The sequence below is a fragment of the Petaurus breviceps genome, unplaced genomic scaffold (assembly GCF_028583685.1).
Source record: "Petaurus breviceps papuanus isolate PSGF00001 unplaced genomic scaffold, PetGlider_PUasm1.0 551, whole genome shotgun sequence".
NCBI classification, from domain to species: domain Eukaryota; kingdom Metazoa; phylum Chordata; class Mammalia; order Diprotodontia; family Petauridae; genus Petaurus; species Petaurus breviceps.
In genome coordinates this window covers 37,210,629-37,236,258 of record NW_027186372.1, presented here as the reverse complement: position 1 = coordinate 37,236,258, position 25,630 = coordinate 37,210,629, and the positions used below count along the sequence as shown (strand labels likewise).

The 25,630-nt window shown below is 37.2% G+C and overlaps 2 protein-coding genes across 7 annotated transcripts in view; one reads left to right on the top strand and one right to left on the bottom strand.

Moving 5' to 3' along the window:
- The window catches only part of TCERG1 (transcription elongation regulator 1), a 73,085-nt gene extending 65,811 nt beyond the window's left edge, over window positions 1–7,274 (top strand). For 3 of the 4 annotated variants that reach the window (XM_069102662.1, XM_069102661.1, XM_069102663.1), the window contains 4 exons: window positions 2,976–3,155; window positions 3,865–3,948; window positions 4,919–5,019; window positions 6,212–7,274. In XM_069102662.1, the coding sequence (XP_068958763.1) occupies window positions 2,976–3,155; window positions 3,865–3,948; window positions 4,919–5,019; window positions 6,212–6,413 (567 nt within the window). In that variant the 3' untranslated portion in view covers window positions 6,414–7,274. Of the gene's footprint in view, window positions 1–2,975; window positions 3,156–3,864; window positions 3,949–4,918; window positions 5,020–5,848; window positions 5,943–6,211 lie in introns of all 4 variants that reach the window. The other variant, XR_011171247.1, reaches the window with a different exon arrangement.
- A 3,318-nt stretch (window positions 7,275–10,592) lies between these two features.
- On the bottom strand, window positions 10,593–19,030 carry GPR151 (G protein-coupled receptor 151). 3 transcript variants are annotated; one of them, XM_069102665.1, is made up of 3 exons: window positions 18,637–19,030; window positions 11,415–12,858; window positions 10,593–11,099 (listed from the first exon to the last, which is right to left on the bottom strand). In XM_069102665.1, exons 2-3 carry the CDS (start codon window positions 11,980–11,982, stop codon window positions 10,771–10,773), a joined length of 897 nt encoding a protein of 298 aa, XP_068958766.1. In that variant the 5' UTR covers window positions 11,983–12,858; window positions 18,637–19,030; the 3' UTR covers window positions 10,593–10,770. The 3 variants fall into 3 exon arrangements, with proteins under 3 accessions (XP_068958766.1, XP_068958767.1, XP_068958765.1); XM_069102666.1 differs by having other exon boundaries at window positions 11,415–11,494; XM_069102664.1 differs by having other exon boundaries at window positions 10,593–12,858.
- Between the last annotated feature and the right edge of the window lie 6,600 nt (window positions 19,031–25,630).

The following is a 25,630-nucleotide window of genomic DNA, read 5'->3' as shown; positions in this document are numbered from 1 at the left end:
GCCCAGATTCGATCCCAGGTCTCCTGACTCTGGGGCTGGCGCTCTTACTCACTTGTGCCACCTGGCTGCCCCAGTCAGTGGTTTTTCCAATGAGATATTTCACATTTCCTTCTGTTTTTTCATTTGTTTGGATCTGTTTTATAGTATCTTGATTTCTCATAAAGTCATTAGCTTCCAGTTGCTCCAGTCTAATTTTGAAGGAATGATTCTCTTCAGTGACTTTTTGAAATTCTTTTTCCATCTGGCAAATTCGGGTTTTTAAAACATTCTTTTCCTCATTGGCTTTTTGGACCTCTTTTGCCATTTGAATTAGTCTATTTTTTTAAGGTGTTATTTTTTTCAGTGTATTTTTGGGTCTCCTTTAAGCAGGCTATTGACTCACTTTTCAAGATTTTCTTGCATCATTCTCATTTCTCTTCCCAGTTTTTCCTCCACTTCTGTTAGTTGATTTTCAAAATCCTCCTTGAGCTCCTCCATGGCCTGTAACCAATTCATATTTTTCTTGGAGGCTTTTGATGCAGGAGTTCTGACTTTGCTGTCTTCCTCCTGCTCCATGCCTTGATCCTTTTTGTCCCCCAAAAAAGGATTCTATTGTCTGTCTGTGTTTCCATTGCTTGCTCATTTTGGCAGCCAGTTACTTAACTTTTGAGTTCTTTGCCACAGTAGGACTCTGCTTCTAGAATGGAGAGAGCTGTGTCCTAATTTGATGGGGTTTTTGCAGCTGCCGGAGCTATTAGATGGGCGCCCTCTGCTCTGGCTCACGGGTCACATACCCCAGGACCACCACACAAGACCACGATCTGGATCCAAGCTGTTCAAAGCAAGAGCGATTCAGAGGGTGCTTGGCCCCCCTGCGGTCTGCAGGCTGGGAGGTCTGAAGCAGCCATGCAGCAGCAGCTGCAGCCACTCAGCCTCCTCTGCTTCTTGCTCCGGTGGTAGCAGCCGGACTGCAGTCTTCTATTCCCTCCTGTGCCAACCAAGTTCCACACTGACCTTTTACTTTGTCTTTGGCATTTACAAATTGAAAAGCCTGTAAAACTGCTACAGCTGCTGATGATTTACTCTGTGAAATCTGCTCTAGCCACAGCTCATGGGGGCCGCCTTGGGGCTAAAACCAAGGCTTAGGCGGGACAGCCCTTGGCTCCTAGCACGCTGTGATGGACCCTTCCTGCTGGCCTCCTGGGTTTCCTGGGCTCAGTGGGAGATTTGTTTGTCTCTGTCACTTCGTGAGTTCTGTAGCTCTAAAGCTCTAAATGACTCTAGAGTCATTTTTTACACATATTGGAGGAGGTGGAAGCAGAGTCCCCCGGAAGTCCTGTTTCTACTCTGCCATCTTGGCTCTGCCCCAAGATGCTTCTTTCTCTAACCTATCTATAACTTAGGTAGTTTTTCAGAAATAGAAGAGAAAACTGTAGTTGAAAAGTTCATCATCCTCTAAACTTAGGTAGGTTGGTTCTTTACTCAAAACCTTTTCAACTTGGTTGTAAGAGTGTGTCTAAATATTAGCTCTGCTGATATACAGCTTTCAAGACTGCAGGCTTATCTTCATGTGACATTGAGGCACTGGGGAAGAGTTTATTACCCTGTGCCATGCTTCATATTTTTAAATGCAACAGTGATAGCATTTAGAACATAACAATTTGTTTTTGAAGGCTGTTTGATTGGGAGTGTAAGTTCTAACAAGGCCCACCAAGCTCAAAAGTCTTCATTTATAGTCCTGGTGAGAAACATCTTAGCCATTTCAGTTCAACAAACATTTATGTAGTCTGCTATGTGTAAAGTCTATCTAGATCCTGGAGAGATAAAGGCAAACAGTGAAACAGTCCCTGCCATCAAGTTTACATTGTCTTGGTGGGTGTTCAGAACTGTACACAAGTGAGTATGTACAAAGCAGTTTTAAGAGAGATAAAGTGCTAACAACTGGGGGATCAAGAAAGGTCTTGTGTAGGAGCTGACACATGAACTGTGCTTTGAAGGAAGCTAGGCATTCACTGAGGGAGGTGGAAGTGAGGAGGGATTGCATTCCTGACATGGGGACTACTTGTGCAAAGACATGCAGGTGGGAGATGGAGTATTGTGTACAGGAAGTATATGTAGGCCTGTTTGACTGGAATAGAGTGTGCATGAAGTTGAGTAATAGGAAATTCAGCTGGAAAGGGACTTGAGAGCTAGATTGTAGACTGCTTTAAATTCAAGACTGGGGAGTTTATATTTTATCCTAGAGGCATTTGGGAGCCACTGAATTTTTGAGTAGTAGGGTGACATGTTCAGATGTCTTAAGAATATAATCATTTTGAAAGCTGTATGGATTTAATGGATTTAAGAGAAAAGAGACTGAAGTTAGGGGACACAATTAGGAGAATTTTGCAGGAGTCTGATAAGAGTTTATGAGAATCTGAACTAAGGTGTAGGTGGTATGAAAGGAGGAGAGAAAAGGGGAAAGCTGTGAGAGATGCTGTGGAAGAGAAGAAGCCATGGATGGCTCTAAGGTTGTGTGCACCCTTGAGATGAGAAGAATGGTGATGGTGTAAAGAGAACATTGGGAAGTTTAAATATGGGATAGATTTGAGGTAAAAAAAAAGGAGTTTGGTTTTAGACATGTTGAGTTTTACACTTTATATAAAAATCCAGGTAGGAGAAAGCCAAGGTAAGAAATTTGACTACCATGAAATAAATTATTTTGACTCCTCAAGATTTCATGTACTGAAGAGATTGGAATCTATAATAAAAATAGTGAAACTCTTGAATCTTGAAATAACTTAAGTATTCCACTGATCATCAATAAGGATGTCTCCTTTTCATAGGATGTGTTGTCTTAATCTTATTTTCTGAATGACCTCTGTATTTAAATATTGCATTTGAAGTTTCTCATTTTCCTTAGGTTAATCAACTTGACATTCATTTGAATGAAAGATGAAAAGGTATAAGTTTGGTGAAATGTGAAATTCCCTTTTTTTTTTTTTTTGCTTTAAAAGGTTCGTTCTTCAGATGTGTCATGGTCTGATACTCGGAGAACTCTCCGAAAAGATCATCGATGGGAATCTGGCTCTTTGTTAGAAAGAGAAGAGAAAGAGAAGCTTTTCAACGAACACATTGAAGCACTTACCAAAAAGAAGAGAGAACACTTCAGACAACTTCTGGATGAAACTTCAGCAGTAAGAAATGGATTCTTATCTATTTGTTATGTTTTATTCTATGTAGGAATAGCTATGTAACTTGAAAAAAGGCAATATAAAATTTGACAATTCTGGTCTTTAAATTTTTATTGCTACTTCCTCCAGAAACTTTTTATTTCACTTCTCCCTTCTCCATTTTCCCAGTTTTAGAGAAGTCTTGAAGTAATTTTTACTCAGCTGCCCTTTTCAGAGATTTTGTGTAGCTTCTTTTCAAGTTTCTGTGTTATGTTTGTTCCCATATAGTTAACCAAAATATCCTTTTGTGTGATCATTGATCACCTCTCTTGGACTTAGATGTCCTTCCCGTCTTTATTTTTGATTCAATATCATGGCCCATTTTCCTGCAGTTTGTGCACGTTGTTATCCAGGTCTTGCTCCTAAGTAACTGTTCTCTTTTTGGTGAATGGTATCTTCAAAAGTTATGATATTTGCCCGTATAAATGCAGGGTTTGCAGGTGAAATGTCTTAGGCCACCTTGAAAATATGGCCATGAAAATAACTCTTGTGGCAAGCCAACAAAAAGAAATTGCATTAAAGCTGCCTCACTGTCCCTAACTAGTCCTGTTACGCTTGGGCATTACAAGAGATCTCAGGTCAGTGTGTAATATTATGTACCATATGTGCTGCAGTTTGGACTCCCCAGAAAGTAAGCCACATTTATATTTTTATTTATTTGTCTTTTTGAAAGATTACACTCACATCCACTTGGAAAGAAGTTAAAAAAATTATTAAGGAAGATCCACGGTGCATTAAGTTCTCCTCCAGTGACAGAGTAAGTTTTGAAATTTGTTTTTGTTGTCATTGGCAATTATAAATATTAATTAAACAACAGTACCACTTGCTAATGATTTGAGTCAGTAGTTTAGGCTGCCTTATTACATAGTAATACTGCCAGATATGGTCATGACGGTGTTCATTAGTGAAGTGTTTTTTAACTTAACTTTTAATCCCATGGTCTGTAGCTTCATCAAATGATAAAATATACAGTGGAATTTTTTTTTTTTTTAAAGCAATAGGGGTTAAGTAACTTGCTCAAGGTTACATAGCCAGTTATTTCTGGGTGTGGTGCTGAGTATCTGAGCCCGGATTTGATCCAGGTCATCCCGACACTGGAGCCGGTGCTCTTACTCGCTGAGCCACCTGGCTGCCCCTAAGCAATTGGGGTTAAGTAACTTGCTCAAGGTTACACAGCCAGGTGTTTCTGGGTGGGTGCTAAGTGTCTGAGCCCGGGATTCGATCTCCAGGTCTTCTCAACACTGGAGCCGGTGCTCTTACTCACTGTGCTACCTGGCCGCCCCCAGTGGAAATTTTTTAAATAAAAATCTTCAATTCCTGGAATTGAACCTTTGTGGATTTAAGCTATATATACTGGTGTAGTTTGTCTTTGAACATATAATATCCCTTAACAGTGCATATTATTATGTCCAATATAGGTTCAGTAAATGTTATATTTGTATAAATGTATATTTGTGTCATTATGTGCTATGAAAGCATTTTATGAATATTGTCATACTGCTTTAATTATTACATGGTATTTATTTTAGATTTTTGCTTCCACTCTGCAGATTTTTAATGTTCAAGAATTTTAAATGTGTAGAATTTTACATCATGTCTTTAGATGTAATATACTTTACTATGATTTAATCAATTTGTTGTGTGAAATAATTGATGTAAATGATGGAATTCATAAACTTTTGGATCATTTACCAAGTATTTTAATGTTACTAATTATCTTCCTACAGAAAAAACAAAGGGAATTTGAAGAGTACATCAGAGACAAATATATTACTGCCAAAGCTGACTTCAGGACACTTTTGAAAGAGACCAAATTTATAACATACAGGTGTGTGTAACAGATTGTTTCATATCAATGACCATTTTGTCTTTACTAGTCCTTACTGAACAGGCCAAATCAAACTTTTCATTCACACACATGTTGACATGTTAAGTTTTAGGAGTAAGAGGCCAGATGCTCAAAACTCGATCCAATAACTGTGGGCATAATTTTTTTTTTCTTTTTTGGAAGAAAGGGCCCAGATACTCACTGTCATTTTATCTAGCTCCAACTCCCCTCCCACCCAGCCAGTGTCTTAAAAAGTGATCTTTATTTTTACCCAACAGTTTATCTGTTACATTTAACTACAGTATGAAAACCACATCCCACAAAGATACTTTTTTCCCTCACACTCTTTATGAAGTAATTTCTTCTCCCTTAATTATTCAACGTAGCTGAAACATTATAAAGCTGTAAATCATCAGTTTAGACTCAACAGAACATTTTTCTTAGAAAAAACAATTTTCTGAGTTTATTAAAATGAACACATAAAATGTAAAATCAAAGTCTTACATTGGATTATTCTGCAGCGTGCTCAGTTCTTTTTTTCCCCTAATAATTGTTACAGTAAAATATACATTTTACATTGATTGAGAAATCAGTATGCAGAGAAGCATAGTTGTACTTATGCTTCTACCTGGCTTCCTTTAAAAAAATTATTTGGAACGTGATTTAAGGGTACATGCATGGGAGGATAGGTAGTGCTGAGGGTGTGGTTTTTAGATATTTTGTCATTTGATATGGCTTTTGGACTTTTTGGTCAGGGTCCTTAATGTTTTGCATCAGCTTGGGCTTTTAAATTAGATGTGAAGTAAGACTTCTTTCTACATTTTTATAGTTAATTTAGTGAAAGATGTGAAAGTGAAAGCTTGTGAAAGATGCTGGGATTGGCAGCCCCGCAGACTGAAGTCCTCTGTTCATCCACAGAACAGGTACAGCACGGGCAAGATTTACCCACCCGCCCTCAGCCCTGATCTGGAGGGACCACCACTAGGGGTGGGAGGGTAATTCAGCTTCTGAGGCCCTTTCACTCCTTGAAGTCTTTGCTGAGACGACCTACAAAGGTGACCACTGCAGTGAAATTTTTCTTTTTTTAAAATATGGAAACACAATTAGGAACTAGACTGACATCGCCAGCTCATTTCTGAAAGGCCTGTGGGCAGCAGTCAGTAATTCTTGGGCTTTTTTTCTCTTATTTCAGATCCAAAAAATTAATCCAGGAGTCTGATCAGCACTTGAAAGATGTAGAAAAGATTCTGCAGAATGATAAGCGATATTTGGTACTTGACTGTGTGCCAGAGGAGAGGCGCAAACTCATTGTGGCATATGTGGATGATCTGGATCGACGAGGTCCGCCTCCACCTCCCACAGCCTCGGAACCTACGAGACGATCAACAAAATAATTCTAGCGTAACTCTTCACACCAAGGGTATCTGTTAATTCAAAATGCTTGCATGAGCCACCTGTCAGGTTTTTACATAAACATAGATGAGTCGACCTATTACAAAACCATCTGAAGAGCGGAGGAAGGAGCAGCATTTGTGAACATGATTTTTGAACAAAGAACTCTGGAAATATTTATGCTTTTCTTTGTGTGGCATGATTGACATACATACTCAAACATCTAGACTGTCTCTAGTAAATATAAAAGCTTGAAACTAAAGATTGTCCTTATATGAGGTGTGGAAGTCAGTGATTTTTGATGAATTCTTCCTAGCAGTGTTATATATGCAAGACCCAAGAAGTGGTTTATGGTCTGAGCTTGTAAGATACAAGTGCCACAAACTTGGAGCAAACCCAAGTTGTTTTTGTAAAGCAAGTTAAGAAAAAACCCATTACTAATTAAATTTTCAGCTGACAGAGGCTAAGAATGTTATAATTTCTCCTGCTTTTGCCCCAAGTCTCTAGAGACCAGTTTAGTTTGAATTTGTTCACAGATGTGCTTTGATTATCCCTCTGAATCATAGGCAGAAATCTGGTTGCTTTGTCTTAAGTGAAGATTTTTCTGGTAATTTCTTCTTGGATATGGAAACACAGTCAATAACAATGCTTACCAGAACAGGACGGTTGTATAAACACATTTTTATTCACCATAGAAGTATCTATATGAATTTCTGGATTAGAGAGTTAATTGCCCTTCTGGGTAATCCTTGTAAACTATACTCCTGTTTGAATGTTAAACTTGTGTTTCTAAAGTTTAATTTTGAAATGTTTGAACTGTTCAGTTTATGTATTTGAACTACAATAAACCAACCCTTTTTATATGTGGATTGTATATGCTTAATGTTAAATAACCTGTAAAGAAAATTTGTTTTAAAATTTGTTCTTAAAAGAAGCAGAAAATGGAAACTGCACAAATGAAAACTGCTTTAAAAATTTTGATATTGCATATTTTTTTTAAAGCCTTGAATGCATATTTTTTTTAGAGCTTTGAATGTGTTAATTATTTGCAGTGCAAAAAGGAAAGGGATTTGAAAGAATTCTTTTTGTGTTCACTTCCTTCAGCTCTTATCTTTCTTGTCTCACATAGTAATCAAAGACTACATTTTTGCTTTTCTTATTTTAATTGATGCTTTATGCATTTCATGGCAGTTCTTTCAGTGTATCATGCATACTTCTGTGATACTATCACTTTTTGACTCCCCATCACTTTTTAGCTCTGTTGTCCCATTTAAAACATTAGTCTCTTCTCTGTTGTTTCCTTTTGGGTAGGTCTGAAGGGGGGAGTATAATTTCTGCAAGTGGTATATCCAGCAAGGTGTTTATTTCATTTGCCTTGTTATTTCACCATCACTACTACTCTCCCTAAAGCCCACTTTAAAGGAAAATGTTCCAGATCTAGACATAGACATGTATGTTTATGTGTGTGTGCGTATGAGTATATACGTATACACACACACATAATACTTTCCCCAGTGCCTACCACAGTACCTTGCACATAGTAGGTGCTTAATAAATGTTTGTTGAATTTTATCTAGGCATAATATTTAGATGCACATAGATGTATGTATAATTGTATGTATAGAATCAACTATATCAGACTAAGTTGGAGCTCCATAAATTCGATACAGTATTTAACTATTTTTTTTTACCTTTATTTTGCAGTTCACTTCTGCAAATCCATTGAGTAATGTTGAGTACTATGAGGAGGAGTGAAAATGAACATTTTCAAAATTGGAGGAATTTCTGTGTTATTATAGATAATAAACTGTCCTGGGGAGGCTTTTAAAAAAAGTTACTAGACTGTCAAAAAATTTTTGTCATGACTTTGAATTCTCCAAATTGCTGTTTACTCTCAGTCATTGCCTTCTCCTATGTCCCAGTGACAAATATCAAAATATTTTTGATACAAATGGGCTTGCTGGCATTTAATTATGTCTTGAAATATTGGAAGGATTATTTCTATAGATTGGGAATCAGTATGTATTAGTGCAAAAGCTCGAAAGCCCAAGTTTCTTTTTTATAAGGTATCAGAACTGAAGCATGGAATATCACAACTAGGACTGTATATCTGATGCTTAATAACAAGTATTCAATTAATTATCCTTCCTACGTGTGCATCTTGAAATGATGTTTAGATAGCAAACTCTGTATTTTGACAAGACTGAATATATAATTTAAATTTCTCTTGAGAATTTTTTGTGCCAGAGACAAGGTCAACCCTGCCTGAAAACCAAAACAAAAAAAAAAACCCAAATAAGCCCGTTTTTGCCAAATAACAGTTTTGATTTGACAACATAAGAATAAGAGATTTGGAACAACAGATATCTGTGGAGATAAAATTGAATAGATACAGTATGGCATGTTTGCTTTTTATTTGTTCACAAGTAAAAATGAACATCAACAATGTCATCTTAGATTCTATATTTAAGGTACATTGAGAACATAAATACAATTTTTAATAAAATATTGAAAGTTAATTAATCATAAAGATACATGCATCACTAAGCAACTCTGGGCTTTTGGGGAAAGTAGTACTGCTGCGAGTTCTATTTCTGTGGCCCCATGAGTGTAGTGATCTTTTAATGATTCAGGTATAAGGTGGGATTAAATATAAACAACCCTCTACTTCAATTAAGCATCTATAATATAAGTAAGAAGCCACATACGTTTTCATTCAAAAAAAGGTTTCCTCTCCACAGTGTCCTCTTATATACTTCAATTTCTCTATTCTACCTCTGTCCTCTCTTTTTGCCTTAAGGCATTTCTGAGGGAGCCCTACAATGGAAATATACTTAGAAACCCCATTAGAATTCTGGGAACAAAAAGTCCCAATAGATGTTTTATGTGTTGTAGGAAAAATGATGCATTTATAATTACCATGCATGTGGGAGATAATATTTAATCAGCTATAAAGTTCTGGACTGGTAAGGTGCCTAATACTGGTATTTTCCTATATATCTTTATGGGGACAGAAAAGTCTGATAAGTGTTGGGGTTTCTTTTCCAGTATTTTCTGTTTTCTTGCCTTCTGCATTGTCATTGCATATTTCAGTTTCTGTCCCTTTATTAAACCAAGTTATCTGCCTGTCTGTATTCCTTCTCTTCCCTGTTATATGCCCACCACTGCTGTCATTTGGAGAAACTATGTTGTTCTAGATGTTAGAATGTGTGTGTGTATATATGTGTGTGCATATGCACACAAATACACATCCATACATAATTATACATATAATTATATATTATAATTGATCACGCACTTTGAGAGACAGTCTTCAGACTGGGAAAAAACAAATTTTTCACCCCCAGTAACTACTGTAACAATAGCCATACCTTCAGTTCTGAGAGAGGTCCTGACATGAGTAGAGAGTGTTAGAAGGAGATACTTTCAAAGTCTTTAACTGGTAGGATAGGAGCTACAATCTATTTTTCTAGCAGTAATAATAGCATTTTTATAGCACTTTAAAGATGCAAAGCACTTTACACATTTTATCTCAGCTGAGTGAGTTAAATCTTGGGCTTTAAACCTGAAGGATTTTCAGGCATTAAGTTTGGTGAGGTGGGAATGACACCTATAATGAGAGTCACAGAATCCTGTATTTTCCTAAAAAAAAGAACAACAAAATGCCAAATTACATAAGTGATTTCAAATCAGCATGAACACTAGGAAAAATGTCAAGTAATTTCTAGTGTCTAACTTTCTTGTAGGCAGCTGGTTAGTTGAATTTGCCAGAATTAAATAAAACTTTTTTTGTGCTTTGGAAATAACTTTGGAATTCTGAATCTAAGTTTATATTTTGCATTCTGATTGTACAAAGTATAATTTGAAACTGTAAATATTTTAAAATTGTTTAGTAGATTGGCCTCATGTGCTAAGGAGGACAAAGTAATGGGTTCAGGTCCATGTCATCTAGACCACAGTTTTGTGTGAAGAGCCAATTTTCTGTAGTCACAGAATTGATTACATTCTCTAACCAGCTCTCCTGTCAGTTCCGTGTTTGAGGAGGGAGAGAATTACCGGGTAAATGGCATAGTGCAAACTCTAACCTTTGAGGGAAAAAGAACTGAAGATACATTATACTTGAAAAATTTATTTAAAGTAATCTAAGCATTGTAAATATTTCTTCTAATACAAAGTTATTCCTACTTATTAGAACTATGATTTTGAAAGCTTTGACAGCAAGATGTTTCTGGAGCACAACCAAGAACAAAGATAGAATTACCAGATTTTTACCTAGCAAATTCTTGAGCAATATTGGTAAGCATCAGTATAACAAATACAATAAATACACATCTTCATTTGGCTTTGGAATTTGTAATTTCATTTACTACAACCTGCTATCCCAGAATCATGTTCCCAGGGGATAGGATCATTGTCTTGCTCAGAGGGGACTATGTCCCTTTCGTGCCAAAACTGTTCCACATCGGGTAGAACAGGAATCTCCTTATCTGTTTTCTCCTCACCAGAGAGGGAAGATCCAGGCTTCTCTTTGTCTGGTACAGATGGCAGGGGCTCTTGAGATGGGACGTTATCTGAAATGACCTGTGAGTTACCAGCTGGTGTTCCTTGAGAATCTGGGTCAGGTAGAGGCTTTTTTGATGTCAGCCATTTCCAGAAATCCTTGAAACCTTTAAATTCCTCAGACATCACTAGAAAAATGAAGGGATTTGCAGAAGAGATGGAAAACATAAGGACTTGAGACAAGGCTATAAAACCTTGAGGTGGAACAGGGCTTCCTGTCTTTAGATGCCATACCCACAGCCAAGCTATCCATTCTGGTAGCCACATGATGGCAGAGGTTATAGCAACACTTAACAACATCATTGTGAGTCGCTTAGATCGGATCTGGTTTCTTAGATTTTGAGTCTTGGTTCCTCTGCGTTGGTACCGGCAATAAGCCTTCCAAAAATACATCCCAGCCAAAAGCAAAGGAAGGCAAAATACAAGTAGAGGGTAGAGCTTACCGAACGTAGAAGTGAATTCCTGGGCCAGGTCTGGTACATCCATGATGCACATCTCTACACCTTCATGGTACCTGAGGGTACTAAAGAACCATTCGGGCAAGGTTAAGAGGCAGGCCATGGCCCAGATGACTATCAGCACCGTCCATATTGTACAGTTGTTGATATTCACTTGCTTGGCTGGGTTGCTTACATACATGTAGCATGCCTTTGCTACCACAACAATTGTAAGACTCTTGGCTGCCATGCACGTGTGTGTGAACCAGTCTGAAGATTTGCAGACAAACCACCCCATATTCCAAACACCTTTGGAGTATGCTGCTGCCCGCAGGGGTGCAGAGAATAGCAGAAGAAAGAGATCAGCTAGGCTCAGGTTTAAAATCAGGGAGTTGATCATGGATGATTTTCCTTTCCAAGCACCGTGTAGGAGGATGCCAATGACACAGAGGTTCCCTGCAAAGCCTACTAAGCAGATTGCCACCAAGAAAGCAGGAATGATGGATCTCCAATCCTTGGAGTCAGAGGGCTGATAGCCTCCTGCAAAGTGGAGTCTTGCTAAGGAAGTGTTCATGGTGCTGAATTTGGAGCCGCCTGAGTCTGCTGCTGCACAATCTTATCTGTTAGGAACTCTCCTTTGTCAGCTAGCCCCTCCTACAGATGTGTGTTCTTTAGCTCTTTGGCACAGGAAATATTCTTCCGTCAGATTTATCTAACACCACCCATTCAAGTCTCCCCTCATCCTTACTCCCTGTATTTGACCCTGCAAGACATTTGAATCAGAGCTCGTCCGACTGCTTCGTCATATAACGAGCTATACCTGCACCTCCAGTGATTGACATTCACCATTGGGAGCAGGTTTTTTTTTTTCTTATTAGCAAGTCTTAATAGCTTGCATTATCAGCCCCGTGGAGTAATTAAAACAGTCTCTTCATAAATGATAGATAAAATAATATGCATGTTAATCACATATGATACATTAGTGGGGCTGCTGTGAGCAGTTAATCCATTTATTTGGTGAGAGCTGTAAAAGCCCCAAGATCAGTAAATGTTAACTTCCTTTACATGCCCTAGCCTTTTAGACTAATTCTACTTTCTTTCCACAGAAATGAGCTTACCCCTCTCTATCCCTATTGCCAGACATCTGGCTCTGATCAATTGCATACACAGAGCCCTTCAATCAAGTAATAGAACCAAGGAGAGAGTCCTGGAAGAACTTTAATCACGAACGTTTCTGTATTTCTTCCAAAGATTGTGAGTTCCTTACAGGTGTATAATTTAGTGTAGATATTCTCAAGTAGAATTTTTAAGTGTGATGGTTATTAAGGCAATTGAAATATTTAATCCCCTTAATGGCAGTAGTGTCCAGGAAACAGGAATTCACTGTTTCACTAGATTTTCCACATTTTTACTGATAAATATGGAAGTAGAGATAATTCTATATTTTTCCCTACAGAAAAGAAAAATGAAAAAAAAATTTAAATAAGCTGCATTTAAGTAGACTTATAAAGAAAACAGAAACGACCTGTCTAAAAGTTGTTTTAATAATAAAATTAGATTTTAGTATTAGTGTGTATGCATTTCACCATCAGCTTTGAGCCTAAATAGTAGGCAGTGGCTATGCTATAGAAGGGCAGGAGGAGCTGCATCTGCTCACTAAAGTACCTTCCTCCCTTGAGTGGGGATTGTAATATTTTTTTTTTAATGGCTTCAAAGACATGGGGTAATACAAAGAGATCTGTGCTGGCAGGCAGAAGGCCTGCACTTCAGTCATGGTTCTGCCACCCATGAGCTGAATGGTCTTGGACAAGCCACATCTCTAGGTCTCAGTTTCTCCTATAAGGTGAAAGGGTTGGTTGATTTAAAATCTTTTCTAGTTCTCAAATTCTTTGACTGACATTTTAAAGCACTTTGTATCTTTAGCATTCAATAAAATAAAAACAAACAACCCTCCTCCCTTTATAATGAAAATGGTTTAGTAATGTCATTTTAGTCATGTATCGCATGCAGTGTGTTCCTAGCCACTGACCTGTGTTCTTCTGTTGAATTGGGGATATCTATGTTTACATAAATAGATACCCATACCTCTATATATACAGAAAAAGTAGCTATGTGTGTGTGTATTATTGTTCAGTTGTTTCAATCATGTCTGACCCTTTGTGAACTCTTGGGATTTTCTTGGCAAAGATATTGGAATGGTTTGCCATTTCCTTCTCAAGCTCATTTTACAGATGGAAAAACTGAGGCAAACAGGGTTAAGTTGCTTGCTCAGGGTCACACAGCTTACTAAGTGTCTGATGCCAGATTTGAACTCATGAAGGTGAGTCTTCTGATTCAAGCCCAGTGCTCTATCCACTGTGCCACTTAGCTGCCCTGCATGTATATTTATGTAAATAAACATGTGTATATGTGTACATGTATATCTATGCAAATGCAAGCATGATTATAGACCTTGTGCTAAACTATTTTTGAGGATACATACACAGTGTGTGTGTGTACTTTATGACCAATATCCTATTTTCCGAATACTTAGCCAGGTATATTTTGTATCCATGGAACAAAGTGATGGTGCTGTTGACCATTATGAAGATGGAGCCATATCTCTGACTTCTTCAGCACAGTGCTGTTACCTAACAGAACTAAGGTCAGAATGTATGCTTTTCTGACACACTAGCTGCATGAGTCTTTAGACCTGGGACCGGGGAGGGGGGTTTAATAGTTTACACCACTACTATGGTTGATGAGTGGGGAAAATATACATATGTAGTCCATATCCATATGTTGTATTTCCAGTGAAATAAATGGATTTGGAGATCTACAGTGGAAAGCAACTAAATTATTTGAGGGCTCAGAAGAATAGACTAAGATTAGGTATTTTGGTCTCAAAAGATAGATATGCTGAAAGTATGAAATTGGTAAGGGTATGACTTGGAAAATGAATTTTTTTGCTGAATACCAGATCAAAATGCACCGTGTTAATCAAGGAATTAAAGTTAGGACCAAAAAAATGGAAGTATTACTTTACATAGCAGTTACAATATTTAGGGAAGTAATTTTTCCAGGGAGTGATACAGACTGAAAATATGGATGGTTTAAGAAGTGTTTAATTTTATGAAGGATAGACCGTAATGCATAATTGAAGACCTTCAAGGATGTACTGAAGCATGCCATTTCATTTTTTTTTAATTGATGAGAAAGATAATCCCCATCCCCACCCTCACAGCATTGTATAGGAATTTCTCCCTCAATGTGAAACTAGAGAACCTGTGTTTGAATCCCAGCTCTCCCATTTATTACCTGTTTGATCTTGGGCAACTCCCTTAATTTCTGTGGGTCTCAGTTTCCTTAACTATAAAATGAATGGAGTTGGACTAGATGACCTGGGGACCCCTCCAGTTCTAAATGTATGATCCCATAAAATACATCCTTCAATCAATAAATAATTTATAAGGTGTACTATGTGCCAGGTTCTACAAGATAGAGATAAAAAAATAAAATAATCCCTCCTCCCAAGGAGCTCACTGTCTGGGGGTTTGGGAGAGGGGCAGTGCAGAACTATGACTATTTACAGAATAAATATGTATGTGATAATTGCAAATAAACAAAGTGGGGAGGGAGGGAAAAGCAGTTCATTTAAGAAAAGGCTTCTTGTAAAAGGTGGGTTTTGAGCTGTATCTTGGGATTCACTGAGGCAGTGGTGAGGCAGGGAGGGCATTCCAGGCCTGGGAGATGAACAAGGCAAAGGAGAGAGGAGATGAAAAACGGTATGAGGGACAGAGACCAATTTGTAGTTCATAGAGTGTGGGCAGGGTAGTAATGTATAATGAGGTTGGAAAATTAGGTTAGTGCATATTGAACGATAGTTTTCCTTATGTTTCTTGTTTTTGTTTTGTGTGTGTGTGTGTGTGTGTATGTGTGTTGCAAGATGGCTAATATGGAAATATGTTTTGCATGATTTTATATGCATAATCAATATATAATTTGTCTTCTCAAAGGGGAAGAAAAGGGGCAAGAGGGAGAAAATTTGGAGCTCAAATTTTCAAAAAACAAATGTTAAAAGTTTTTCTTACGTGGAAAATAGTTAACAAAATGGGTTTTAAATATATTTTTAAAAAAAGAGGGTAGGTTAAGGATGGGTCATTGAGGCTTTAAAATCCAAATAGAAGATTTTATATTTTTTGCTTAGAGGCAAAAAGGAGTCACTGGAATTTCAGATCTGCACTTAAGGAAAATCATTTTGGCAAATGTATGGAGAATAGATTGGAGTGGAGAGAAACTTGAGGGAATTAGGCCATTGCAATAATCTAGGCAAGAGGTGATAAAGGCCTGAACTAAAGTAGTGGTTACATGAAGAGAGAGAAGGAGTTAGAATGTGAGAGATGTTGTAGAGGTAGAAACTATAAGATTTCCCAGCTAAATTGATTAGTCGATTAGATATGGAGTGAAGGACAGTAAGGAATTGAATTGCCAAGGTTATAAACCTGGGAAACTAGAAGAATGGTGGTTCCATATTTGATAGAAATAAGAAAGTTTGGAAGACAGGTACACTTTGGGCATAAGATGAGTTTTGTTTTGTTACATTCATCGTGGTTAAGTAGATTGTAATAATAGTTGTTTTTCAAATGAAGATACAAATGAGATAGTTGTAAAAAGTGTTTTGCAAATGTTAAAGTACTATATAAATGCTTTCATCTTGGAGAGGCTGCCCAAGAATGCTCTGTTGTCTGGTGGGATCTTGGTCTCAGTGACAGCAAGTAGATGGAATATGAGAAAAAAGGGTCCAGAATGAAGAAAAGTTTATTCATTATGGAACAGACATTCTTAAAGGCTCTGTGGAAAGGATGGGCAGGGTTGGAATTGAGAAGGATGAGGATGAGAGAACAGGAGGTTGGCCTAAGATTAGTTTACTGTTAGGTATCTGGTAATTAGGTATTGAGGTAGAATAATGTGTGGTGTGAGTTTGATGGCTGTGTAGAGGCAGCAGGGGGAGCCGATAGATCGCCATTAGCACAGTCTTCATGGGGATGGTGTTGCTGTGGGGCTAAGGCCAGGGCACTTGATCCGTGGTCGCTGTTTGCCCCTCCTAGTAACTAGGACCGGGGTGGGTAGTAGGGCACAGGCAGAATATTTATGGGAAAGAAACAACGGGGGAGATTAGGAAAGGCCTCACGAAGAAGGTGACATTTGACCTGAGCTTTGTAAGAAGCTAGAATTTGTGAGAGGAATAGAATTTGTGAGGAAGCAGTACACGGCAGATATGGGAGATAGCCTGTGTGACAGCATGGAGATCGTCATGTGAGGGACAGCCAGAAGGACGTTTGGGCTGGACTGCACTGTGAAAGGAAGCAGTGCACGATAAGGCTGAAGAGGTAGGTTGGAGCCAGGTTTCAGAGGGCTTAAAGTTGTAGAGAGCCACTAGAACTTGTATTTATTTAGGATACATGCAAAATAAATATATAGGGATCTAGTGAGTTGTGCTAAGCAGGGAATCAGGAAAGAGCTTTCAGGGAGTCACTTGAATTGAGATGTTAAGGGAGGTAGGGGTTCTAAGAGGCAGAGGCATGGAAGAAGAGCCTTCCACACATGGAAATCCCTTCACCTGTGTGAAGGCATGCAGGCTCATGTCTAGTAAATACAGTTCCTGTAATGGTAACTAGCAAGGGGCTCTGCAGAATGTGGTGGGCAGTATTGTATAATAAGCCTAGAAAGATAGGCTGAAGCCAGATTGTGAAGAGCTTTCAATGTCACACTTTAGTAAACTCGTCTGAATCTAAGTTATTACTTTGTTAAGTCAGTGTTTGTAATTTAACCAATACCTAGCTATTTAAAACACTTTTTATGAATTTTGGGTAGTTCAGATTCAGCCCTCCTCCATCCCACTTTGTTTTTGAATCATTTCCATCTAAAAATAGGTTATTTCATAAAATGGAAAAAAAAACCCAAAACACCACCTCCCTCCAAAAAAAAAAAAAAACCACCCAGGAGTGTGCCATTTTTCTTATTGTATTTACACTACAAAATTTATTGTCTACTGGTATTATTTTCACATTTTAAAATGTAAGATTAAAATATTGTGAGTACCAATATATTTTCTGAGAACTTAATATACCAACAAATAGATGACATTAATTTTGGTTACTGATTCTAATGATAGATGTTTTAAAGGAGAGGATACAAATGAGGTAGCTGTAAAAAATGCTTTGTAAATTTAAAGATATTTATGGAGGCCAACTATTATCATACAAGTTACCAAATATTGCTGGTGCTAAGCATTTTGATATACTGATTCTGTAACAAGTAGGATGCATAGGGTAAAACATTCTTATTAAGTAGATTTTCTAGAATCTTAGAGTTGTAAGGGACTTTACATGACGTTGAACACAAATCCAGCTCTCCTTTCTATTTCCCTTTCCACATCCCCCAATGCAAGAACCACCTCTCTACCATCCCTGACAACCAGTCTTTTTAAACCTGTCTTTCAACTCTTAAAGTGATAGGGACCTCCACTATTAGCTCTAATTGCTAGCAAGTTCTTTCATATACAGCTAGGTCCTGATTAATGCAAAGAATAAATCCCCTGAAGTGGTCTCATTATCTGAATATGCACTGTATATTCCATTGGACTAGAACTATATACTTAATTTATCTGTCTCTCTGCAATTGCCTTCTGTTACTAAATTTTTTTTCCTGTGGAATTATGTTAGAACACCAGAATAAATTTCTCCCCTTCTACATAGCAAACTTCAAGATATTTGAAGATAGCAATTTTGCCCCACTTCTCCCTAGAAAATTCAGTTGGTTTCATGAGAAATCATCCTTAATCCTTTATATTCTTTCAGCACATGTGTTAATTTTTATGGCACTATTTAGCTTTTTCTTCAAAAAGTATTCACTTTAACAAAACTAAAAATAAGTTCACAAGCTATGGAATGTAGTTGTATTAAAGAAAGAGTGATGCAAAGGAAAGAATCAAGAATGCTTCCTTTTGGTATATGATATTTAGTTATAAGGGAATTTGAACTATGTTTTCCTAAGTGAATTTGGAGAGACCTCTGTGGGTCTTATTCTATTCAAATAGGATCACATGAGCCTGAGAGCTGGTGTAAGCAAGTGGACCAAACAGGGAGGAGGAAACCAATAAAAAAGTAGGAGTTAAGAGTTATTGGGAATGTATAAAGAAAAAAGAGCTTGAAACCCTTTTTCCCAAATCCTTGACTATGCCATTTACCTTAATTTCAAGAGGTTGGAAGTACTTCTCTCTCTTCAGAAGCCATCCTGAAACTGCAGAAGGACACAAAATTTCTCCTCTAGTTTGGACTGGCGTTTGGTTAGTCACCCTCTGTCTTCCAGCAACCCCTATCCAAATTAGGGACCCGCAGATCTTGTTTCCAAGTTCTTCAGATTGATTTAAACCTGTCTCTTCTTGCAATGTCTTAAGTTCCCCACTCCTACCTTGCTACAACATAAGTCTTACTTCTCCTTTTCATGATTATAGTTTGGAGAAAATCCAAGGCAATGAATTTTTTCCCCAAGAGCTCATAATATGAGATAAGTCATGATTCCAAAGGAGAGCTCAAAGGATTTTAGGAATAGTAAGATTATGAAAAGCCTTAGATTCCCATGTGTCTTTTTGTTCTGCCCTGTTTAAGCATGAGATAAAGCCAATCTGGAGCTAACTCCTTACAACTAGCATTCAGTTTTCAAAAGAACAGACAAAGTAAGTCAAGAACTTTTGATCACTAGCTGTGATCATTACTATATCTATCATCTAGTAAGAGAAATGCTTACTAGTATAAGCATTCTCTTCAATGTGGATTGCAGTCTTGCTGTGCCTTCTCAACTAGGTCTTTGTGTTTCCTGCTATCTTGATTTGAATTTGCTTAGATGTGCAAAATGAAGGTTTCTCCATATTTTAAAACATCTTTCTAAAAGCCAATACTTTTGCTTTGTTCACACGATACTAAGTCTGAGAAAACAAATCTGTATTTGAAAAAATAAAATTTGAAAACAGTTTTGTATGAATCAGTGCTGAAACATTAGAAAGGATTATAGTATTCTGAAATAAATTTCAGGGTTTATCAGAATATGAAAGTACGATGAAAACAGGCCCCTTTCTTAGCTCAGTTTAAGGAATTGAAGGAATAGCCCATGCTTTTTTAAGTTTGGTCCCTAGAAAACAGAGAAGCTGAAAAATTTCCAATCCCAATATCCTCTGATTCAAAATGTTGCCTGCCATGGGGTGCTTAAAGGGCCCATCCATAATTGCCTTGAAGTGAATTAGAATTATTTATAAATTTGTGAAATAAAAGACTGGGGAGAACTAACTACTTTCCTTCCCTTCCCTTCCTTTTCCCTATTGTATGAGCATGGTCAGAATGTTCCATGTAAAGCTATGGGTTAGGGGAGATAGAGTTAATTAGTGGCTAATCTTGGCACAAGAAGAAAAGTGGTCTTTAATTTTATAGTTTTTTGCCCCTTAGCTTTCCAAGGTCAGTTTATTGGTTGTGATGAATTGAAAGAATTTGGTTTTTTTGCTTACTAACTCCCTCTAAATCCTTCTCTCTGGTGCCCTATTTTCCTTTCCTACTTTTCCTTTGCTTGCATCATTTTTGAGAGGAGAAACCTCATCTCTGGAAGTTACATTTTTTTCCCCCACAGGAGCCAGGATACATGTTTCATCTGAACGTACCTACAAGTGGGCAATCGGTGCATACACACACATTTCCTGATCAGTAAAACTGGAAAGGAATGATAATTTTAGGTATGGCTCAATATGTTACCCAAAGGCTTGGGAACTAAAAGTCTTTAAAGAATTTTTTAAGACCTTTCTAATAGAGAATAGTTTAAGGAAATAAAACTCAACAAACATAGTAAGTACTGTAGGTAAAGTCCTGTACCAGGTACTGAAGACAGACAATAAGAAAAACCGTCCTTGCCTTTGAAGAGGCATTCCATCTACTGGGGCAGGGGACGGCTTTCAAACTTCATACAGTTGAGTAAGTATAGTATAATTTGAGGAAGAAGACAGAAAAAGCTTCCTCCAGAAGTAGTACCTGAACTGAACCTTGTAGGAAGCTAAAGGAATAAGGAAAAAGTTCTCAGTTTATCACATGTGGATTACCTGCTTTCTAGGTTATCTATCCCCTGGGCTCTCTTCTTTCCATTAGCCACCAAGCTTCTGATTGTAGGGCCAACCTGAACAAGGATCTGTCTCAGAAGTGGATATCTATCTATGTGTTTGTCGAGAGACAGAGACAGATAGAAACAGAGAGACAGAGGAAGGAGAAGCAGAGACAGGGAGGGAGAGAGACAGAGTTGATTTCTGCATACCACGTTATTTTTATTAATCTGCTCTGTATTATCCTTGCCATTCTTTTCTTCATTAGTAACAGTTAATAGAAAATTATGAAGCCCCATTTTATGCAGTGAGTGAGGGAATTTAATTCATGCTCTCAATTAGGTTTAAGGAACTTGGTCTCAGGTCCCCTTTTGACTTTCCCTTTTAGCATATTCTACTCCTTTAAATAGCAAAGAATTGCTCAGAATGCAACAAAAATCATCAAAATTATCTTCATCTGGAGGCAAAACCCCTTATAAAAGTTTGGGCAGCAAATAAATACATTTTATATTGAGTGTGAAGCTCATGAAGTAGTAATGCCAGTTGGCCAGGCAGGGATGAGCAGGGGAGAGAAGAATGATGGTGGAATAACTTAACTATGTTCTAAGGCATGACCAATAGGTGCCCAGGCAAACAGCGAGTTCTGTGTAGGCAGATCACTCCTTATAAGTGGGTGAGTGAGCCAGAAAATCTCCTATCCCTCATCATTCTATTCAGTTCTATTCTATATTCATACAACAAGCTTAAACTCCACTTTCTAAAGATCTGTCAGGGAAAGGAACAAGAGGGGCAAGGAGGTTGCTTGAATGTAGCAAAATTGATGGAAAGATTTTTTTTTAAGGATAGACCTGAGCATTTGTCAGAAGGGAGCAAACCAGCACAGAGAGGGAAAAATTGAAATAGAAAGTTTTATTTGCTTAAGCTCAGAATATCATATAATTATTTTGTTGAAGAGTTGGGACTAGAAAGGCGCTATTATATAAGTAATTCTTACTATTATTTTCCCTTGTTTATAACAAGTAATTATAAAAATGTCTCAATTTGTATGGTACTTTTAACTTTTCAAAAATTTTTTCATAACATTGATTTTTGCAACTCTACAAGTCACCTATCTTTCCCTAAACTTGTTTTTGTTTTTGTTTTTTTTAATTTTTCAGGAATAAATAAAGGCAAATGAGGTTGCTTCCTGTTTTGTAGAGGAAAAAATAGAGCTGCAGTAAGGTTAGGGGATTGTTTCATTAACCATAAAATCCACTAGGTGGCATCATAACCTCACACATGTTTCAAACATTAACCTCAAAGTAGTTCAGCCTAGAAAAGGTGCTGCCAAAGTATCCTGAGAATCAACTCCAATTAAACTGTTTACATTCTTTGCAGAAGATAATTGTGAATATGCCCTTGATTCTATTCCCTCCTATATGTCAGCCCATGAAAAAACTTGGGCATCTTCCCGCTACCTCTTTTATACATCCTTCACTTAAAAAACAAAAACTATATCCAATGGCAAAATGCAAAACTTTATGTACTTAGGAAAAGGAAGATGAGCCTTGGCCTTGGGTATTGAAAAGTTACAAGACTGACTAAGAAAGACGACTTTTTGGGAGAGGTATGTATTTTAAGGACATCTTGCAGTTTACCTCTGTGTCCAATAGGTCTGCTTTATTAATTGTGAATTTTATTTTATTATTGTGAATATAGGGCTATATAAATGTGAGTTGTTCTTTCTTGTCCAAAGACTACGGTTTCACTTTTCAACTTGCATTCTGAACATAAAGAATATTCTTAAGGAATGAACACCTTAACGAAAGAAGTACATGATGTCTGGGAATGAACAGCAGATGAGATCGAGTTGGGCAGCTTGTGACTGGAAAATTGAGTGTAGTATTTTATCATCTGGCTGGATAATAAGGTTGAATTTTTTGCTTTTCATCCACGTACCTTAGTTGCAGTGTTCAAAGGGCTATTTTTGGAATCAGGAAGACCTGTATTAAATTCTAATTCTAATATAAACAATTTGACCAATGGCAAATCACTTAAGCTCTAAGTACTCTGAGCAACTCTTTCTAAGACATTGACTTAGTTGGTTTTCCAGTGGGTATCTGTGGAGGGAGTAGAACACCTAGTCTGACCATGCTGCTGTATCAGTAAGCATTTATTAAGTGTCTATTATGTTCCTAGCACTGTGCCAGATAGTGAGGATACAAAGAAAAAATTAAATAGATTTTGTCCTCAAGGAGCTTACATTGTGTTAGGGGAGATACCATGTACATATAAAAGTATAGCCAAGATACAGGAAGTGCTTTCAAGGGTATAAGGAACTCTCAAGTGAGGAAATTTCCCTGCAAATATAGATTAGCATCTTCAACTATTAATAGCCTTGGAGAATTTCTGGGAGAGCTTCAGGGGTTAAAATGACTTGCCAAAGATGAAACAATCTGTGTGAATCAAGAGGAGAGGCTTGAAGCAGGGTCTTCCTGGCTTAGAGACTAGGCTTCTCCCCACTCCGCCATGCTGCCTTTCATATGAGTTATATCCTAAAAAAATGCTAGGTAATAGTTGGGGGATGATCCTAGCATCTGGGGGATCAGGAAGGAGACACTGTCCTCAATGGTCCTGAGTGTAATTTGTTTGGGGAGACAAGACATACACATGCACAAAAGTGAAATAACAGTGCTCTGTTACTTTTAGGATCTGCTACCTCACAAATTAGGGTAGTTCCTCCTGTGTTGCAAATCTTTCTTTTTTTTTTTAAGCAATTGGGGTTAAGTAACTTGCCCAAGGTTACAGGGCCAGTTATTTTTGGTGTGGCTGCCAGGTATCTGAGGCCAGAACCCGATCCCGGGTCTCCCGACGCCGGGGCCAGTGCTCTTACTCACTGTGCCACCTGTGTTGCAAATCTTAACCTAGCCATGTCTTCTCTTCCTCTCTAGTTCTTGTCCTTTTCCTCTCACAAATAGTCCATAGAGAAATCTTCCCAGGGTGCTCTTGGTTTTTCTTTAGGCTTTCGTATTCTATGGACACCAATGCAGCTGTTTCTATGTCATCCCTTGCTTCCATTATGTGATTGGCTCATCTTCTTTTTCTGACACGTTCTGAATCAGCAGCATTAAACTCAAATAGAAATAGGCCACTAAACTGCACATAAGGATCCCTGTAACTGTACAGTGACTTAGAAAAACAGACACTAATATTAACTGTGTTCTATTGTATTTTATTTAATATTTTTGTCAGATATTTCCCACTTAAAATTTAATCTGCTTTGGGCATCCCTGGAAGTGGGGAGTGTGTTTGATATCTCTCTTCTGGATGACATCTTTTATGTTACTACTTGTGTACAATATGTAACAGCCTACCTATGCCTTCCATGCATAATTCCATTATCCTTGGGGTCACCTAGAGTTTTGAATCTTCAGAGATTATGGAGTACTCCAATTTGTATGTATACACACATATGCATGCATGCATGTGTGTATACACACATGTGTATATATAAATATATATGTATAATACTGTTCTTTGTGTCAGGGGACAATTTGCAATGATTAAGATTGTTGCATGAGTAACCAAACGCCATCTAAACTGCTCTGTTCCTCAAATGCAGTATTCAAATTCAGCCCAAATCATTGTCTATCTGCAGTATGTGTTCAAAATATAGATACTAATGGACTACCTCAATGGACTGCTTATCCACCTATATATTTGAGTAGACAATCATTTTTCTTCATTTGATTTTGCTTGTATGGATTGTTAGTTCAGTTTATTGTTGAGTGGTGATGAATTGCATCGAAGTATTTTCAGCCTTGATGAAATCATTACAATATGATATGCAAATAGTAGCATTTGGACAACTTTACCATATTCAGAAGATTCTTCTTCCATTTACTAGCTATGTGACCCTAAGGAAGTCTTTCACTCTACCTCTTGTCTACCTCACTTTTTTCATATGTAAAATGGAGAAAATAACAGCACCTATTTTCCAGAGTTTTTACAAGAATATGCTGAGATAGTGATTGTAAAGTGCTTTACAAACCTTAATGCACAATATAAAATTATTATCAATGCTCTGTGCAGGGCATTCCCCCATGACAGAGGCATAGTGAATGAATTTAATGAACCTACATTTTTCTGGTTTTTGCCCTGCCGTATTGAAACAGAGGGTCATTGAGCAAAGTTATTTCTCCTGTTTTGTCAATTTCATATGATTTTAACACAAGCAAAGAGATTCCTTGTCGGATAAGAATCTTTAAAGATTGGATTCTGCTTTCTCAAGTCAAATAAAAAAATCATTTACAATAAATATAGTAGGAATTTGTGTCTTTATAAAATTTTTAAATCAATTGTGCAACTTCTCAAAGATGTGCTCTATTGTAGAAAGCCATCTGCATAAGCCTACATGTTCCTTTCTTAACTTTTTATCAGATTCCCTCAATGTATGTTTAGATCATTCACAAAGTTTTATAGAGATAAGAAAATAGCCATATGGTCAGTAGTTTTTAATGTCTTCTTTTTCCATTATTAAATTTTTTTTTTAATCAATCGGGGTTAAGTAACTTGCTCAAGGTTACACAGCCAGTTATTTCTGGGTGTGGTGCTAAGTATCATTATTAAATTTAATTTTTTAAAAATTTGAACTTACAAAATACCAAATAAGATAAACATTTCAATTTACTTTTTAAACATTTTTTAAAAAATAAAAAATCTGAACTTATCAAATACCAAAAACAATGGAAAAAGCAGAAGGTGGTGCCTGTTCTTGAGGAGCTCACAGTCAATCAATTAAGAAACATTTATTAAGCATCTACTGTATGCCAGGCATGGGGGCATGATTCTGCAAGGCACTTTCCTTGCTTTTATATGGAAGTATGGAGGAAGTCATAGTTACCCTGCCAAATAAGCAATAAGGAAAGAATGCATATTAAAGAAAAATGTCCTTTATGACATATGCTTGGAATATGAACTATTGAAGCTTTTAATTGAGTCTCTTTGTCTTTACCTAATCTTTGAAAAAGAAAAGAAAATTACTCAAAATTGATTCTTTTCCTTTAACTTTGTAGAACAATGTATTCCATTTAATTAAACAAATTTTAATTTTTTGGTAATCTAT

Coding starts and splice junctions, on each gene's coding strand:
- GPR151 (XM_069102664.1), bottom strand. CDS start 11,982: ATGAACACTTCCTTAGCAAGACTCCACTTTGCAGGAGGCTATCAGCCC.